The following is a 19,583-nucleotide window of genomic DNA, read 5'->3' as shown; positions in this document are numbered from 1 at the left end:
GTAGCCACCTCCCCAGTTCTCCCTTATCCCACGAGGCCTGCCAGTTGACAAGTGTACTCTGACGTGAAAGTTTAAAAAATTCATTGTAGGCAATTAGTCTGTTATAAATATCACCGTTTGTTGCGCCCACCTTAGCCAAAGTGTCCGCTATCTCATTGCCCGGAATGGAACAATGAGAAGGGACCCACACTAAGGTAATCTGAGAAGATTTTTCGGATGAAGCACTCAGATGTTCCCGTATTTTCCCCAGGAAATACGGAGTGTGCCTTACATTCTTCATCGATTGGAGAGCCTCAATAGAACTGAGACTGTCCGTAAAGATGAAGTAATGGTCCGTGGGCATTGTTTCAATAATCCCTAAGGTATACTGAATTGCAGCCAATTCTGCGACGTAAACAGAAGCAGGATTATCGAGCTTGTAGGAGGCGGTAAAATTATTGTTGAAGATACCGAAGCCAGTGGACCCGTTGAGAAGTGATCCATCAGTATAAAACGCATTGTCGCAGTTGATGTTTTATATTTGTTATAAAATATTTTAGGAATCTGCTGCACGCGTAAATGATCCGGGGTTTTACGAGTTTCTTCCATCATGGATGTATCGCAAAACACAGTAGAATCAGAAGTATGTAATAAGTTGACACGATTGGAGGTGTATGAGGAACGATTTATACTTTGAGACATGTGATTGAAATACACAGTCATGAAACGGGTTTGAGAATTAAGTTCAACTAGCTTATCGAAATTTTCAATTACCAAGGGGTTCAACACCTCACATTTGATGAGAATACGAGTAGTCAGATCCCAAAAGCGGTCTTTTAATGGGAGAACGCCCGCCAACACTTCCAAACTCATCGTATGGGTCGAATGTATGCAACCTAAAGCAATACGCAAACAACGATACTGCAATCGTTCCAGCTTGATTAAATGTGTGTTTGCAGCGGAGCAGAAGCAGAAACACCCGTACTCAAGCACCGACAATACCGTTGTTTGGTAAAGCCTTATGAGGTCTCCTGGGTGGGCGCCCCACCATGATCCAGTAATTGTCCGGAGAAAATTTACTCGCTGTTGACATTTTTTCATCAAATACCGAACGTGACATCCCCAGGTGCCTTTCGAATCGAACCAGACACCAAGATATTCAGATACCAAAACCTGAGAAATCGTTTCACCCATTAACTGTAAGTGGGGCTGAGCAGGCTCACGCTTCCTAGAAAAAACTACTGTCTCAGTCTTCTCCGGAGAGAATTCGATACCTAGCTGTAAAGCCCAAGCAGACAAATTGTCCAAGGTATCTTGCAATGGTCCTTGCAAATCGGCAGCTTTGGCTCCTGTAACAGAGACCACGCTGTCGTCTGCAAGTTGTCTTATCGTGCATTAATTTGCCAGACATGCGTCAATGTCATTCCCATAAAAATTGTAAAGAAGGGGGCTTGAGCCCTGGGGAAGACCCATGTAGCTAATACGAAAAGTTGCCAAATCGCCGTGCGTAAAATGCATATGCTTTTCGGACAACAAATTATGCAAAAAAATGTTCAAAATTGGTGAAAATCCTTGTCGGTGAAGTTTGCCCGAAAGAATGTCAATAGAAACGGAATCAAAAGCCCCCTTAATGTCCAAGAACACAGATGCCATTTGTTCTTTGCGAGCATAGGCTAGCTGAATATCTGTAGAAAGCAACGCAAGACAGTCATTCGTTCCTTTGACTCGATTGGGGTTGATCAATATTATGGTGTGAAGCGGTAAATTTCATTTTTCAACTCTCTTTTTTAATCAATTTATTGGTACGCGTTGATTGGTAACGTAAAAGAGACGAATTGATTTTGCATTGCCATTTTCCGATGACACGGGATTAGCCATTCTCTTATTAATCTCCCCAAACCCACACTGCGAGCGAGCAAACAAGACGTAACGATCATGCACACACGCTATTGACACACTCACGGCTATTAGCAGTGGCCAAATAGCTGAAATCAAACGAGACGCGACAGATCCGGGCAAATTTACTATCATGTTCAGCAATGCTGTGCAGTTCGCCGGTTGGTCCGTCTGCTGTGGAACGTTTCGAACGAATGAGTCGCCTTTGCAGTCTTCCTGCGCTAAAATTAGCTGCTGCTCTGCAAGCTGCGGGTCGAACCAGTTTTCAGTAAGAGTCAACTCTCTTCTTGCTGCAGTAATCGATTATACAATGAAGACCTAATTTCTGTATGCTAGCTATTATACGGGACTACTCAGAGTTGAACTTCTGGTGAGCGTGTCTTCGTGGTCTAGAGCGAGTAAAACCACAAAAACATCAAATCGGTCTTAAAGCCGAACCGTTCGACCATTTTAGGGTCGGTTGCGTTGTGGAAAACTCTGATTGGTCGAAACATGCGTTCAACAAAGCACTATATTGTGCCTAATACATTTTCCGCATGTTGGTGGACACATTGCTGATTTTCCAATCGATTGCTATAAGAATGAAGGAAATCCGTTGGAAACAACATTCGTGATGCTCTCCATGTTTTCGGTTTTAAAATCTGTACCCCTATTTATGTTGCCGTAAGAGATAATTCCATGTCAAAATAACAAAAAATAGTAAAGTAACGCAACAAAAAGGGACCAGCAAATTGAAATAGGAAACAAGAAAGATCAATTAAAAAGATAGATTTTTCAACGATTCGTTATGAGAAAATAAATTAAAAAAAAGATAAAGCAACATTGAGAATAGGATGACGAATTAAATTGAAAAAACCGCACAAAATTATTAATAAAAGAAATGAAATAATGGAAGAAGTAAAACATTAAAATGACAAATAAATAAAAAAAAGCAAAGATAATGCAATATGAACGATGATAAGGTAGAAAATAAATAAAATAGTAAAGGTAGAATGGAGCAGTATTGAGAGAAGAAGCAATCAAAAATAATTATAGAAAAAGAAACAGCATTATGTAACTCTATTTCGTGATTACAACAACCCACACTGTTCCCAAAGCTGCAAAATCGCTTAAGTGCCTTCAGCAAAGTTGATCAATTAATTATTTTCTCTTCTATAGAAGTTGCAATTTCGTGATTAATCCACCTTAAGTTGAGAAACGAATTTTACTTTTTCAATTTTTGTTTAGAAAAATTTACTTTGTAGGTAAAATTGTTGCACATTTCATAAGAAACTACTTTTTCGAAGGCACCATACTTCTATTTGCCTGTTTAAATGGACTTCCGTGGAGTTTTCTGTAGATGGCTACTAAAAATGATTTTTTTTTTTTCAGTATAACATTCAATATGGATTTTCAACAATTTTTCGTAAATTTTTTTCGGTGAACTTGTGTGTTGTATTATAGTTAACAACTTTGTAGAACATATAAAATTGGAGAAAATTACCATAAAAAGTTATATTGAAAAAAAAATACAATAAATAAATATAAAGAAAACTCTTAAATAGCTCATTAAAATTGACAGACAGAAGTTTGGTCTTCGACAAAGTTGTTTCTTAGAAAAAATGCTATAACTATTCTCAGCAAAATGATTAATGATTAGATTAATCACAGATATCCAACTACTATAAAATGGAGAATAATTAATGAAACAACTTTGCTGAAGACACTTCGGTTCCAACATCACTTTTTTTGAGATAAAAGTAATCAGTGTGAGTTAGTGCATTATTTCAGTACAAATCGTAAATAACCAAAAGAATGAGTGATAAAAATAAACTTCCTTCAACAAAAATGTTTGTTTCGTTATAGCAAACAATATTGTAGAACGTAGAAAAAATGTAAAAAAAACTTTACTTTTGAGGCACTCTATAGAAAATTCCATAAAATAAATTCCATGAATGAGTAGGTAGAAGTATGATGTCTTCAACAAAATTGTTTCTTTTAAAATATGCTACAACTGTACCGAACAAAGTGGATTTCTATATTCCAAAATAAGAAAATTATAACTTGTCTTTCTTAGTGTACGTGTAGCATTGAGTATTTTGAAATAAATTCATCACGTGAATTCAATCACTTAGCAAGCTACGGTCTTCATGAAAGTTGTTCAAATGGTCAAGGAGTTCCGGTTGACTAATATCATAGTTCGTAATTCTGCCATAACCTGGTCACAATAGTCTAGTAATCGAATTTAGAGGGACATGTGTGTCTAGAGCTCGATAGCAATATTCGAGAAAAAAACTTTGTTCTACAAAGTTATTGTGTATGATGAAACGCTTTTTATAAATTATCAAAAATTAGGATGACCCAAATTTTCGATGAAATCAGGTAGCTAATATTAAATCTTGAGCAACTTTGTAAAAAAAGTTTTTCTCTATCTTTGAAAATATCTGATTTAGGTTGAAAAAAAACACCTTTTCTGCTCTAATTTTTTTTATTTCTATTCTCACATCGGAACTGTCTTTGAATGACTTTTTGGGCATTTTAGGGCCATCAATTTGCAATGGTGACTTCGTAAATATCTTAATTCTACATAAAGTTATTGATGTTTTATAGAAAAAATATATCTTTTTTATTTGTTCGTCGCTCTTTTTGAGGCAAACATAAGTAATATATTTTGGTCTCAATTTGAAGGGCACGTTTGACTCTGTGTAAGACGAAATTTTTAAAAATGTGCATTTTTTATACATATTTGAGTAAGTTCAATTTGAAAACATACTTTATTACTTCTTATTACTTCATTACTTCAAAAATTAAACATATTGAATTGATCCGTTTACTATGGTCACCCTTTTTTCTCAAAAGAACGCCAACCAAATGAAAAAGGCATATTTTTGATGAAAAATATCTTGACTCTGGATAGAATTTGAAGATTTACGATGTTGCAAATTGATTGTCTTACAATGCCCTAGAAGGTATTCAAAGATTGTTTTGATGTGAATAAAAAAAATTATGATAAATTCGGAGAAGTGAGTAAAGTTTGATGAAAGCTCAAAACATATAATTTTCAGCAATGATTATTCCATACCCTCAATGTAATACTGATAATTTTGCAGGATATTACAAAAAATTTAATTCCAGAGCTTGTTTTTGACCTTTTGCAACAAACCGAATTGGAATCGGTCTAACGATAATAAAATGAGAGCAAATTCAGTACATTTTATCTAGTGAATCAAAATAAATAGAGTTTAACCTGCGTTATTGTTGTTGTTATTTCCAAACTAGCTGTGATTGATATTTTTCAGTTCAGAAGTCATCATTTATCTTGAATATATCGAATAATAGTACATTTCCAATAGAATGTACGGTATTCAAGGGTGATCATTTTCACCCCTATTTATCTCATGGTACCTTACAACATTCTCAAATTTATTTCATAAGTAAACGATAAAAATTTCACTAATAGCCATAGTGGTCTCCTTGATAAGGGTGTGCGAAACTGGCTTTTCTGGTGTCGAAACGAAACGAAACGAAATTAACCCTTAATTTCGGTTTCGCCAAATTAGTCGAAACGAAATCAAGGTGGATTTCGAGTTCTCGAGACGAAACGAAATTGGTCTCCAAATTTCGCGAAATTTCGCGAAATTTCGAAAAATATAAAAAATGTTTCTAAAACATAGCAACCCAATGATTTGAATCACAAGATGCTTACCTGGTGACGAAGAGTAACGTAGGTATCAGATATCGAAAAACCGACAATGCACAATGGTCGGAAAATTGAAATTTCCGGCCAAAATTCATTTTTTTGTGCCAAATTGTTGGTTTTCCATTGCAGATGATTATAACATATAAAAAAAAGTTTTGTACTGACATGGGGCTGTTTATAAACCACGTAAAATAAGGCAAATGTCTTGGTTTTCGAATAAACGTAAATAACTCGTTTGTGGAACGAGATAAACGATTACTGTTTTCAGCAAAGATGCACATAATAGTAAAACGCTTCTTATGGCTTTGAGAGTTAGTTCGCGATTTGTCCGCAGAGATTGCGCACGAATTTAACTTTTGATAGGAGCATTCAAGAGATATGGTTTTTTCAGTAAAGTTGTAAAGCAATTCAATTCAAACAAAACTACTGAAGACGAAACGATTTAGCAAATCTCGATTGTAGAGCCAGCAAATGTTGATACAATTCTCTATGATCTTGTTTGTTAAAAACTGTTTTAAAACGGTGCTTGATCAATTAAATGCAATCATTTATAACATTTTCTGTTCTAGGTTGTATGAACAAACTCACTAAATCGATCTTATGAACTTCCTCGTTAGACAAGCTCGCTTCTTCGTAAAACACTTGAATAAAACTTCAGAACTATAAAGCACACATAAAACCTTGTTTCCTCCACATACACAAGCAATCAGACCGACTCAAAGGAATGAACTAGAATCAGTCAGCCATAAAAGACATATGAGCCGCATGATTCAAGAGTATGATAATATTTGTGAGATTGCGGGTTTATGCGTGGGAGTAGTTGTGAGATTGACGGTTAACTCAATGCAATTTCGTGTATGAAACACCTGACTGCAGTGTTGTAAAGTTCGACCATGAGAACCTCCATTTGTTTATGCTGTATGCCGACATATCCGGTACACAGCTTCTACTTCGGCTGTAAGGCCGTTTACATACTGGCGCGTCCTGCGTTGCGGAGACGGTTCGCCTTGCCGTGGGTTAATGTACAGCTCTGCTTAGCGCTGTACATTAACTCACGGCAAGGCGAACCGTCTCCGCAACGCAGGACGCGCCAGTATGTAAACGGCCTAACTGGCGAGTAAATGCCCAAATGCAAGCTCAAACCATTTGTTTAGATCTGGCAGTTATATTTGTGTATGGTGAGAGAAGTTTGCGTGTGGTGTTTCATGGCCGTGTTTTCATAAAACAAACACTGGGAATCATTTTTGGGATAATAATTCATTTTTATATTCGGTTAAGTAAGGTTAAGGTTAAGGTTAAGTTCACATGAATAATCGCTAAGTCTCTTAAGCAGGTATTAGACGACGCAAATATTTGCTATTTTCGGTACGATTTTATTTGCAAATAAAATCTGTATTGAAAAATAGCAAATATTTGCTTCGTCTAGTACCTGTTTCAGCGATGTTGTAATGGGTAAACAAAATAAATTTCAGAAAAAAACTTTGGGTTGGTAAAAAAACATCGATACACGCGAAAACCAATTTATTGCTAATATTAACCATTTTTTTTCTAACAAAATGAAAAAAATATTTTTTTACTTAAGTGTGTACAACTGAATAATCAAACTAAGTTTTTCCAGTATATTTTTGAACCTAATTGCTATGACATACGTTGATAAGTCTTCATAAAACTCCAAAAAATTACATAGAAAATTAAAAATTTTAAATTACCTTTTTCTACAAAAACCCAAATTTTACTCAAACTTTTAACATATGTTTTAAACAACGTATATTCTAATGAACCAATTAATCTAATAATTTCATGTGTGTTTTGTACCAAATTGCTCTAATATACGAAAAACTTTGTTAATAAATCACCCAAAAATTCAAAAATTGCAAAAAAATGGAAAATTTTTAATCATCTTTTTCTACCAAAACGCAAATTTTCCGCAAGTTTTAAACACATATTCTTAAGAGCACAAGTAGGGCTCTCAGACACACTATCAGGTGCTGTGCTTACACGTGCTTACATTTAATGTTTTTGATGGTCAAAATTAGGAAAATTACGCATATTTTCAATGTGGCTTGCGACTGACTCTGTAGGGTTGAAATCCATTACCCATTTTGTTTTAGGGAATTAATTTAATAAGCTTTCAATCATATGTGAACATATCATGATAGCTTTAGTAGGTTTTTATATATTCCAAAATATTCAGAAAAACTATTTTTCTCCGTTTCTGAAATAGGTAACTTTGAAGGCATTTTTCAACATGAACCGTTTTTTGTATCAAGATTTCATTCAAAAATTATGAAAGTATAGATAAAATACTACAAAATCATGTGCTCAAAACATCCTGAATAGGAAATTCGCATTTTGGTAATTTTGGCCACTCTTTTATATAGGGACCGTCTTATGTGCAATGACGGGAATATCAAAAATGGAAAACTATAATCTTGAAGGTTATACCTATTCATTTATATTAATTATATTGCAGGTAAAAAAAGCGCGATAGATACAAATGATTTAAAGTACACACTTGAAATATCTTTGTAAATAATGATTTAATAAACTTCTGAACTGATTCTTTTGGTTTGAATGAAACTATGTTTAAAATAGTAATCCTTCTTTCATAGCACTTTCATTATTCAAAATCCAAGTTTTGTCTTAGAGCTCAAACTGGAAAACATGAGAGATGGTAGGTAGATTGTCAACCATTCCTGTGAGTTTTGGTGTCCCTAGCAAAGATAACTTTTTCAAAGACTTGACTGCGTTTTTCCCTAAGCAACCATGTATGTCACAAAATATCAAAAAATTGGTCGCAGTGACGATCAAAGGATTAAGAATAAACTTTTGAAAATGATTTTGAAGCGTCCTCCCTGGTTTAGCACGAACGAGCTACATAAGCTCACTAATGTAGAAACATTAGAAAATATGTCAAGCCAAATTATCAACAAATTCCGACAAAAATCGTTGCAATCCTCAATTGCATGTTGTTGAAATGTCACCATTTGTGGCAGAACACACAATAATAATTCTGAATAGATATTAGTACATAAATAAATCATAACAAACATTCCCCCCCCCTATTAAAAAAAAAAATGGTCGCAGTGACGAAAATACCCAACACGGAGAAAAAAGGACAACCATTTTGAGCTTTAGGGAAACTTTTTTTCGCTTTTGTCGACCAGTGTTATTGAATTTTTTTTTTTGACGCCGTTTAGTCAGATTAGACCAAGTGACATCTTCATCAATTCGAGGAAAACAAACTTTAAGTTAACTATTCTGTAAACTTTGAAGTTGTCAATATTTTTGCGCAGTTTTTTAAATGAGTTAAAGTAGATTTTTAACTGAGCAGTTCGACAAAAAATGTCCAGTTTCAATATTTTTTGTCATTTTTGGTTTGGCCCAAACTTTGCATAGATGTTTCTATAGGCTGAGAAGCTATTTAAAATGCTATTTTGGGAGGATTATTGTGATTACAAATATTTTCAGAGCCAAAAGTGTTTTGATCAGTTTGACGTCTTCGGCAAAGTTTTCGATAGTAATTTTATCTCTCCGATAAAAGAACACTAAAAAATTCATTTATTTTAAATGTAAGAGAAATATTAAAACTAATATGAAAAAGCTTATTCTTCAAAAAATCTATTTTTTTTTTGTATAAAAATTACAGGAAAAATACCGCAGCGATGAAGATATAAAGAAAAAAAGTTATATTTTTTCAAAACAATTTTGTTTTTTCACAGCGTGTTTATTTTTGGAAGGACAATATTTTTATCTACAACTTTGCCAGAGACACTATGCCAATCAAACAAACTGTTTCGGTTGTAAAAATATTTCAATTATACACAGAGTGCTCTATTGGAGATTAGAAATATTTTTTCAGCTAAATCGATTTGTTTGACTGGCATAACTAGTGTCTCTGGTAAAGTTGTAGAAAATAATTTTGTCCGAAAAAAATGACCTGTTAGTTTCAGCGATACCAAAAATAATAAAATGCATTTGGGGCCATTCCTAAACTACGTGGTGATATTTTGATCCCTTTTATTCCCACTACCCCCCTCCCCCCCGTGGTCGTTTGGAAAGCCCCCTCCCCCAGTCCCCCTCCAACTTTAACCAGGTGGTCTTTTTATTTGCCAAGTGCCCTAACGAAAAATAGTCTGATTATACATGTTTGGTAAAAACTTTGAAAAAGCAATTCTAATCAGACTGTTCCTGTTCGCAATACGGATAATTTTTTTTATAATTTTTTGCCTAAAATGTATGACGAACGGGCCTTTCAAAAATGTACTATTTTATTACCGTAACTGAATAATTAAATATTCTTCAAATCTCGTTGTTTTTATTTTTATTGTATTTTAATACTAATTGTGGATAGGCCTGTTATCCTAAATTTTCCAGAACAAATAAAGATAAATAAAGTAAAAGGAAACGCCATGTCTAAGTAAAAACAATCAGAAACTCCGAAGAGCAAAATGTTACTCATTCTGATTTTCATAAAAGAATTGATTTATGATCTCATTCTACAAATATATGTACAATAAAGTATGAAAAATTTATAAAAAAATGAAGGTCAAAGAAAACTGATTATTAGTAATTGCGCAAATTGTAAATAGAATTTTCGGTAATATCATTTTCTCAAAAACAAAAATAAAAAAAAGATAATGGTTGTTTAATTTTTAATAATATTTCACTGTCTTTAACAAATAGGGTATCGAACGTCTTCGTCAGTAGTTTTCTTCGGCCCCCTTTTAAATAAGATCGCTGCAGAAAAACTGCCGAAGAAAACCACTGACGAAGACGTTCGATACCCTATAATGATTTCCTTACCTGAAAGTAATTAATATACGCTATTCTGTTGAGTATATTCAGAATCATTTTCAATACAATTTGTTGTTGAGTATAAAAATAAATAAAATTTGTTTGAACAGTTTGATCATCTACGATAAATTGTACAATGGCTTTTGAATGTCGAACAAAATATAAACATCTTTCTTTCTTCCTTCTGTTCACGAGCATCCAGGTCATATATATTGTTTTTAAGACCAAGGCGTTGATTTTTTTGCCGATCGTTGAGTATTGAAATATACTTCCAGGAAAATGTCACAAACCCTGACGCATTGCAAAATAGAATTATTATTCTGTAGAAGTAAATGCCATAATTGCTGACAAATCGCAAACTTTCCGTGACATTTATGAATTATCAAGTCGTGTCAAATAAATTTATTAATCAAAAAAAAAAAAATGCGAAAGCTATATTCTTGGTGGCAATAATAAATTATAAGTCAGAAAAAAGACCACGTGGTCTTTTCGTCTTCTATATCTGACTTTTATCAGTAAACCAAATATCTGTTGAGATTTATTCAATTAAATTTATGGTCGCAACGAGCACAACCCAGAAAATAATGTAATAATGCGCATCGGAAATTTGGTCCGAAATTTCGCGAAATTTCGTACTCGTCGAAATTAGAAGTTTAATTTCGCGAAATTTTAGGCGGAGTTTAGCGAAATTCAACGAAACTTTCCGGTAATCTCGCGAAACCGAAATTTCGCGAAATTTCGGAAAATTTCGAGTTTTGCGAAATTATACGAAATCATTCGAAATCTCGCACAGCCTTACTCCTTGAGCACATATTGGTACTTGTTTTAAGCATATAATATTTCGGAAAAAATATACATGAAGCGAGTTGATCGGGAAACATCATTAAAATTGATCAATTTCCCCCCGTTCCATGGTACTTGATTTTATCGAAAATGTGAGTCACCCTAATTTTTGAATTTTTTAAATAAACGATTCATCATATACAACAACTTTGAAGAAGAAAGTTTTTCTCTAGTATATTTCTATCGAGCTCTAAATCCAGATTTCTCCCTAATATCGGTTTCTGAACTATTATGCAGTGTGCATGAAATTTTCAGTTTCGTTCCCTACTTACTTTATTTCGTGAAATAAACCGCTTAGAAAGCTACGGTCTTCAGCAAAGTTGTTCGGGCGGTCAGAGGCTTTTGGTTTACGAACAGTTTGGTTAGGAATAAGTTCACTACATGGCGCTAGTTTTTGCATTTAGAAAGTCGCAGATTTTATTAGGCTTTTTTTTTTCACTGAATAGATTGAGTAGGACTCTTAATTAATTTTTTGTCTGTAGAGATCAGGGCTCTACATTTTCGAAACAAAACAATGAAACTTAATATCTCGCGCTGTCATTTCGACTCGAACAGGTTCATTTTCACTTGATTCCTTTCAGCAACTGTCATCGAATCACTTCTTTCTCTCTTTCCCGTTTGTTGTACATCGGATCATTTCAAATGATGACTATTTCAATTGACAGAGAGTGATGGAGAGAGATTCTTTCTTTCCTTCAGCGCCTCAAGTGAAATTAGCACGGCATCGCGTCGTTTGATGATAGTTTTCTAATACCGCAAGCCGTAGTTAGACGGCAATGGCATCCAATAAATACGTGACGCAAGTCCCGATCAATATTTGCTCCCTCTTTCCTATATATGCGTGAAGTACTGTATGGGAGTCTCCATCGGCGCTCATTGTCATTTTCAATTAAGAATCGTCATGTGAGAGTGATAGAGATAATCTCCGCTTTCAATTGAAAAGTATTTGTATCAATTTAAAGCCCTTCAGTTGTCAAAATCGAAGCGAGAGCTTTCGACTGGGTTTCATGTGACTCACGAAGTACTCGATAAAAATACAAAAGCTTTTCAATTGAAAGCGACGGGTCAAAGCGTCACTATGATCTGATAATTGTCAATTGAAAATGACTTTGTCAGGCTCTGGTAGAGATACATTTAGGTTCTTACAAAACTACGAAAAACTATTCCTTAAGAAATTTTTTCACTGGCACTGGCCGAAAACCGTATTTTTCTAGGAAGTATGAATCGCGGGACAAGTTGAGTTCAAAAAACCAAGAACCCTTACTAACACGCAGAGAATCCATCCTCAGGATACCTATAACTCGGTGACGGAATCGTGAAAGGAATCGAAAACACGATCCGGAGGATTCCCACTCACGGTTCTTATTTCAAGAATCCTAGAGCCATATACAGGGCATTCCTGAGGATTCTTTTTCAGGAATCCTTTTCAAGGACACTCAGGAATCCAATGTGAGAAATCCTAGAGAATCTATGCGAATCGTATGTGTTCGTCCGGGAATTGCGTTCACACCAGTGCCACGTAGCGGTGGTAATCAGCACTGAAGTGTCCACCAAATAGAAGCCCTTGACCTTCTGAACAACTTTGCTGAAGACCGTAACCTTCTAGGAAGTCGAAATCACGCGATAAGTTGAGGTCAAAATAGGAAGAATTGCGTGTTCATTAACGCCACATAGCGGCAGAATTCTGCACAAAAAGCTGTTCATCATCCAAAAGCTTTTTGACGTATAACTACGTCTGTGAGGAACTTAGATTACATTGGGTAGCTAAAATAAAAATCTAGAAAAATCTAGAAAATCTTTTTAGGACAATTATTTTAAGCTTTAGAGCAACATTTTTTTTTGCTTTTGTCAACCAGTATTATCAAACCTTGTTGAAACACATACTGCGATCACTCATTGGTCGCCTAATGATTGCTTTTTCTAACACGGTCGACATAATTATATACCTAGTAAAACGGTAGTCTACCCTTTCGGTTTTGTAAGGGCCTGCTTTTGCTTAAACTAATTAAATTACTAGTGGATTGCGACTAGGACGGCCTCAACAAAGCAGCAGCAGGTAACAACAGCAGTGGCTGGCAACAGCAGCGGCAGGAGATAGTAGCAGCGGTAGCGGGTACCAGTAGCGGTACCTGCAGCGGAATCATGAGATAAGTTAAGGTCGACATACGAAGAATTGCGTGCACACTAGCGCCACAAAACGGTGGAATCCCGTACTAAACTCCAGAAACCATCCAGAAACCCTTCTAAACCTTTCTTTTCGAACACAAACAATCGTGAAAAGAAGAGTGCAAAACGGAAAATGGAGTACAAATAGTAAAACATAAGATAATTTAATCTGATGAAAAAGTAAAGAGACAGGAATTCGAAACAGGAGAATGATAAAGAAACATGGAAAGGAGTAAGAGTAATAGAACAAATAATATAAAAGTAATAAGGAATTCCACAAGAAAAAGATTACCAAAAGCCAAGATTACCATGTAACTAAACTAGACCAAATCTGTTGAACTGATTTAATAGATTAAAACCAACTTTGTTCAAATGAAACTATGAGTCCTCAGATCGTTATAGTGTTCACTGGTAAGTTTTTCGCTCTAAAAAAAATATTGCTCAAATGAAGCAATCCTGTAGAGAAGGTTATGATGTCCTGATAAATTTCGCTGCCGTATAAATCTTTATTTCTCTATATGCAGTTGGAAACTAAACAAGAAAATAAGTCATGTTTCTTACCGCTAAACTATCCAACAATATTTCGCATCAGTGGTTAACAAAATTCACCTCCATCTCCTTTCCAAAGTTACGGAAACATCGGTTCCCCAACGCATTACAAAACTTTCTACTGTCGGATTTAATGTGCTGTGTTCTCCCGCCGCAACCGTTGAATTGTATCAACATTTATTTTCTTACGTCCTTCAACAGAAAGATTGATTGTGGTATTTTTTTCTCTCTGTCTCTGCTTTCAGGTTCACAGGTCCGTGCCAACTCACTCTTAGAGCCCTTCGCCTACAGTCGAGCCAAAGCCGTACATCACTGGCGAATCGCGAAAATGCAGTTTGATGTCCTGGCTTTGTCATTGTCATCATTAGCAGTGCAGCGAACAAAAGCAGCAGCAGCAGCAGCAGTACCAGCAAGTAGTTCAAATTGGAACTCAATTTGTTTCGTATCTCATGGCCACTAGTTTTGCTCCATTCCTTTTTCCGGAAGGCAGCAGCCGAAAGAACAAATTGCGAGAAAAACAACTTCTCTTTCTCGGTTTGCAACCACATTCTATATGCGACGTTCAATCTCTAGTAATTGAATTCCGTACATCCGGCGGGGTGGTCGTTCTGTGCAACATTGACTAAAATGGTGATCGGTAATAGATGAAACCAGTGGAAGACAGATGAAATTAAATTCCAATCATTTTACTACTCTGTAGCAATGCGCCCACTACCGGACGGCAGAGAAATGAGCAAGGATTAGCGGCGTAGGATGAAACATTCTGAACCGACGAACTTACGAACGGCCGATGAATGAAGTTTGATCAAAATAGTGGACTTACACTAGTGGAGTTCGTTTCTGTGATGTAGAACATGAACAGTTCGGTTGATACGGAAAAGCTCTCTCGGTTAATGAATTCTTACCTTTCTCTAACTCTCATTTTTCAGATCGCATCACTCTGAGGCTGAGCGTCATTGGCGTTGTAGCACACTTCCGGCTAGGAAGCTAAAAATAATTACATGCTGCAGTGTGAAATACTTTTTGAATAGCAAGCAGCTGTAGAAGTGAACTGATAAACCAACATCGGACGGCAGAATTCTGTGCCCAATGAACCGTGAACCGGTGGAAAGACACCTGTGAAACCGACTGGACCCAATGAAGTTTGACAGATCGCCCACGACCGGTTGCTCGCCGTGTGCGGCGCAAACGACGGAATGTGATGTCAGATGGACCGATAGTGTGGCGGCAATGGCGAACAATGACGCGGTTGGCTGCCGGAGAAGCCGACGAAAATGTGCCAAATTTTCCGATGCCCGCCAGAGGGTTTCACCGCAGGAAGACTCCGGCAGTACAACGTCATCATTCCAGCCGCCCTGCCGCCCGACGTCACCGTCACCGTGCGATAGTGGCCATCAAATCCAAGCGGGGGCACCGTGCGGGAACAGCACATCCAGAAGAAGCCCGTTCCGATGGCACCGATGCCGATCGGTAGTGCTGTACATAGTAGCGATAGTGTTAGTAGGTGCAATTTCCGCAGTACACTGTGATGCAGTTAGTGATAATACGAACGGCGACGGCAGCAGTAGCAGTAGTAGAAGTAATAGCAGTAAACCTAGTACTAAGCAATCTAGTTCCGATATCATTGATCCGGCGGGCACTAGTGGGAGTGGTTACGTGGACCACTACGAGGGCAGCGGACACTACACACATCACTGGGCTGTGCACATTCCGAACGGGGAGGATGAACTGGTCGAACGGGTCGCGGCGGAGCACGGGTTCATCAATCTTGGCAAGGTAAGTAGCACAGTTCTGATTATTATTAATTTATCTGGTATAACTGCATCAATAATCATGGTACTCGGGACATGAAAGACTACCTTATTGTAACATGGTTTCGTTGATATATGTTTTTCCCCAATTGTTTAACATGGACTTTACCAGAGTAAAATGTAATCCGAAACACCTACGTGCTAAAAACATACTTGCACGCACCACCCACCACAGTAACAAAAATGTATGCATAAAGTCCATGTTTGCTAGCGTGCAGCTTAACAAACAAATTATCGCATAAAAAGCTGATCAGTCCTTTTCAAACTATTACTAGTCTATCCCGGGGGCGCCCGGAACGGCACCGCATCACGCGTGCTGAGTTTGCAATAAAACGCGAAACAAAACTCATCAAACATCCAATGTTACGGCAGTAATGTTTCGACCCTATTCATTTGTTATCATCCAAAGGGGGACAGACAGGAACAGGTCGAGAGAACCCCGACAATAGCTGTCTATCCTGAGGGTATTACACGACGCAGTATGCGATTGTTGGTGGCACAGTGCTACGGTTTAGTAAACCCGTGGTCAACATATGTTGCAAAAGCAAATGTGGAATAGTTTTTGTATGCTTATTTTAAATTTACAACAGTTGTCGTTTTCCGGATCATTGATTTTCGACCAGGTCTTTTACAGGAGCGCAACAATGCATGCCAATGTAAACGGATCACTGTGTGTGCAATTTTGCGCTGGACATCGAACAACAAGCGGAGATGTCCGTTGTCGACTATTGCATACTGTGCTGCTGTGCATTATGGTTACGTTTAACGACGATAAGCTTGTGCAATTTTGTAAATCCTAACAATCGCATCCTGTTAAGGGGTTTTGTCTAGAATGGAATTTTTAAATCCGATCCCAATTACTGAAAAAGATAATTGAGCTGAAGTTTTACATCTAATTTAAATTGAAATTCTATGTGAACTCTTTTTTGATCAAGAATGAATATAAGCAAAATTTCAATAACAGTTAATCCCAAACCACCAACCTAGGAAAATTGTAATAACTGCGATAAACAATTCATTTTTCAGCAAGTTGTGTAGATAACACAGATTTTGCCCTGGAGCTCTAACTAAAAAATAAAAGATTACAGCTTTCAACCACTCCTGTGAATTTTGGTGGTCACTACAACACACAGGCACTAGAACTCACAGAAACGCTCGAAAAGCTGTAATCTTTTTAGGACAACTGGATTTTCTTCTCTTGACACAAAAAAACTTGAATTTTGAGAATATTGAAACGGGAGGCAAGTTATGAGAGAGTAACCTAAATCAATTACTATCATGTAGCAAAACTGGATCAGAAAAACAGTGGTTCGGTGCGCCCACGTTACTTTATTTCAAGACGGGTTGCATTGTAGTAGTGAGAGAACAACATAAAAGATGAAGTGTTTTCCTGCTATCTTTGGCGATACCGCATACCGTGCAACGCACGTTCTTTTTGAATAAACCGTTACGTAGTTCGGTCAATTCGAGAACAACGGAATTGTTGATTATCGTATGAAATAAACACTAGAGTGCCAATGAAAATCGACTTTTCGAATTTTTGTTTAGCAGTAAGTTCTAAAAGTCCACATGCAAAATTCCAGCTGAATCGTGCCAAGTAGCCTCTCTGGTGGAACCAGGTATGGTCACACATTCTCATCGACAGACAGACTTGCGCTGCAATATTCTGTTGCGCAGTCTGTAATAGTATATTTTTCCGATATTCTTTCGTCGGAATAAAGTGCTGATACTTGACTATTTGTTTCCCGTGCTAGAAATAACGGCGTCCAAATGGCACCGAAATGGGTAGGCAACAAACAGAAGAGTATTGGTAATATTTTCATATTTTGGTAACTAGGTGACAGGAACAAAACCATAAATTGATAGTGAAAAAAAAATCGGAATGGGAATTGTTTCCCTCCGGTTTGATTAAGTAGAATTTGTTCAATGAAACTAATTTAGCATTCCGGGCAATCGTTACTAATTCATTATTTTCGCAAGTCCGTGGACTTATGTATCAAAAGTCACTGAATAAGGTCTACAAAATTACCTTAGCGTTTGCAATCGGACTTACGGAAGTCATGTCTCCAAACAGTCAAAGTTTTACTTTTTCAACCGAGGGAAAAAAGCTTGAAAAATTTCGATATCGAAAATTTTTTAAACCAAATGTTTAGAAATGCATAAATCATCGAGATCTGGTGTTGTCCCTAATTTTTGTTTCATTCGACTCTAGGGGTAAGAAAGGTTACAAGACCCTCCCAAAAAAAATTTTTTTTTTTGAAAATGTTGTTTTTGGAACATTACCAGATCTCGAAGTTTCATGAAATTCTAAGACATTTGGTTTCAACAATTTTAGGAACTACTATCTATTTATTTTTTATCGGTCGACAAACACTTGTTTCGAGAACGCTAAACTTTGAGCTATACCGCTGAACAAACTTTGAAAGGTAAAATTTTTCCTACAAAACTTTTCGTTATTACCTTAGAAGCAATAGCGCAAAATTGCTTTTTAGGTAACAAACCTATTACTTAAAAGGCAATGAAATTCTTCCCCAGTCAAGTAACATCTCATACTGTCATATATTTAGCACGTGTTACGGGAGTACGACTATCTAATAATGGTCGTTTCAACCACATGCGAGATTTTTTCTGTCAAAATCTGCTCCCTTTTCATCTCAAGTAAAAAAAAAATCACACACCGTCGCATATGTTGCACATGTTACAAGTTTCTTCAATCTCCAATTCATCCAGTGAGCGTGTATTAGTTCGCTCGTTGTATGCATACGAAGTAGAGAAAGAATATGACAAGAGCTGCCAAGCAGCATTTTCCCCGTCATAGAGTATGCAAACGTTGATGATTTCAAAGACTTGAAATGCGTTTTTAAATGACATCACGATCTGTAAACTGCGTTAGAGAAAAACAAAAACATTCGCTTTCTTGCAAGCTATCCAAAACACATACTCATTGGTTCATGGAAACTCATTTGCACCTGTTTGAAAATACAAAACTCGTGCCCATCCAGAACAATATTCGCAACTTCGGCAACTCTGGTCAGACAGTATAACATATTTTCATTTCATGTAAACACTGGGGGACGAAACGAAAGTGTTTCTAATTAGACATTTGAGGTTGACGGTTGAGAGTCTCATTATGTGTGGATGAAGGGGACAAAAATGAATCTGATTGTTGCACCAATACAAATGCAGCGAGTGAAGTCTTGCTAACACATGCACTGCGGTGCTTGGTGTATGTTCTCCTGCAGTAACACATACAAGCGTGTGCCCGTCATAATTTTTGTTACTTTTCGGTTATTACTATTTGTGTATAATGCGCAGTCATAAGACACAATAAGTAATAAAAAATTGCCCTTAAGTAATAAAATGTTCCCCGTTTGCGTTGGGTGTATACATCATATTGGCACCCTAATAAACAGTAATTCATAGCCCATTAATTAACAAATATAAGATCAAAGAATCCGAAAAGGGGTTTAAGGTTCACCCCCCCCCCCCTCACACACAAAGGCTACACCACTGATTCTTCTCTTAGTTGTTCTGATTTCGTCATCGAAAATCTTATGCACAGAACCCAAAACTTCGAGCTCAGTATCTAATAAACACCAAAAACTATATTATTGTTACAGAATCCATAAAATATGCAATGAAGAATACAAGTCGGACTCGATTATCTGGAGACTCGATTATCCGGAATTTAAGACTCGATTATCCGGAATTTCATTTTTTTGGTGTTCGTTTTTAATTTTTATTCAGAAATTTTACCTTTACCATACCCTCTGGCATATTTGTGTCACTTTCGACATGTTTGGGACATGTTCGAATTAAATGAAAATAATCAATGTCAAATTTATTTTTTTTGCTTCTTAAGA

General features: G+C 36.5%; 1 protein-coding gene across 4 annotated transcripts in view; it reads left to right on the top strand.

The window, feature by feature from the left end:
- Positions 1 to 19,583, top strand: part of LOC129727607 (furin-like protease 1) — a 460,593-nt gene that overhangs the window by 181,675 nt on the left and 259,335 nt on the right. For 3 of the 4 annotated variants that reach the window (XM_055685594.1, XM_055685598.1, XM_055685597.1), the window contains exon 2: positions 14,839 to 15,685. In XM_055685594.1, the coding sequence (XP_055541569.1) occupies positions 15,047 to 15,685 (639 nt within the window). In that variant the 5' untranslated portion in view covers positions 14,839 to 15,046. Of the gene's footprint in view, positions 1 to 14,408; positions 14,547 to 14,609; positions 14,771 to 14,838; positions 15,686 to 19,583 lie in introns of those variants that run through there. The other variant, XM_055685596.1, reaches the window with a different exon arrangement.

This window comes from Wyeomyia smithii, chromosome 3, assembly GCF_029784165.1.
Source record: "Wyeomyia smithii strain HCP4-BCI-WySm-NY-G18 chromosome 3, ASM2978416v1, whole genome shotgun sequence".
NCBI classification, from domain to species: Eukaryota; Metazoa; Arthropoda; class Insecta; order Diptera; family Culicidae; genus Wyeomyia; species Wyeomyia smithii.
The sequence above is the reverse complement of the archived record's forward strand: the minus strand, read 5'-3'. Positions and strand labels throughout refer to the sequence as shown.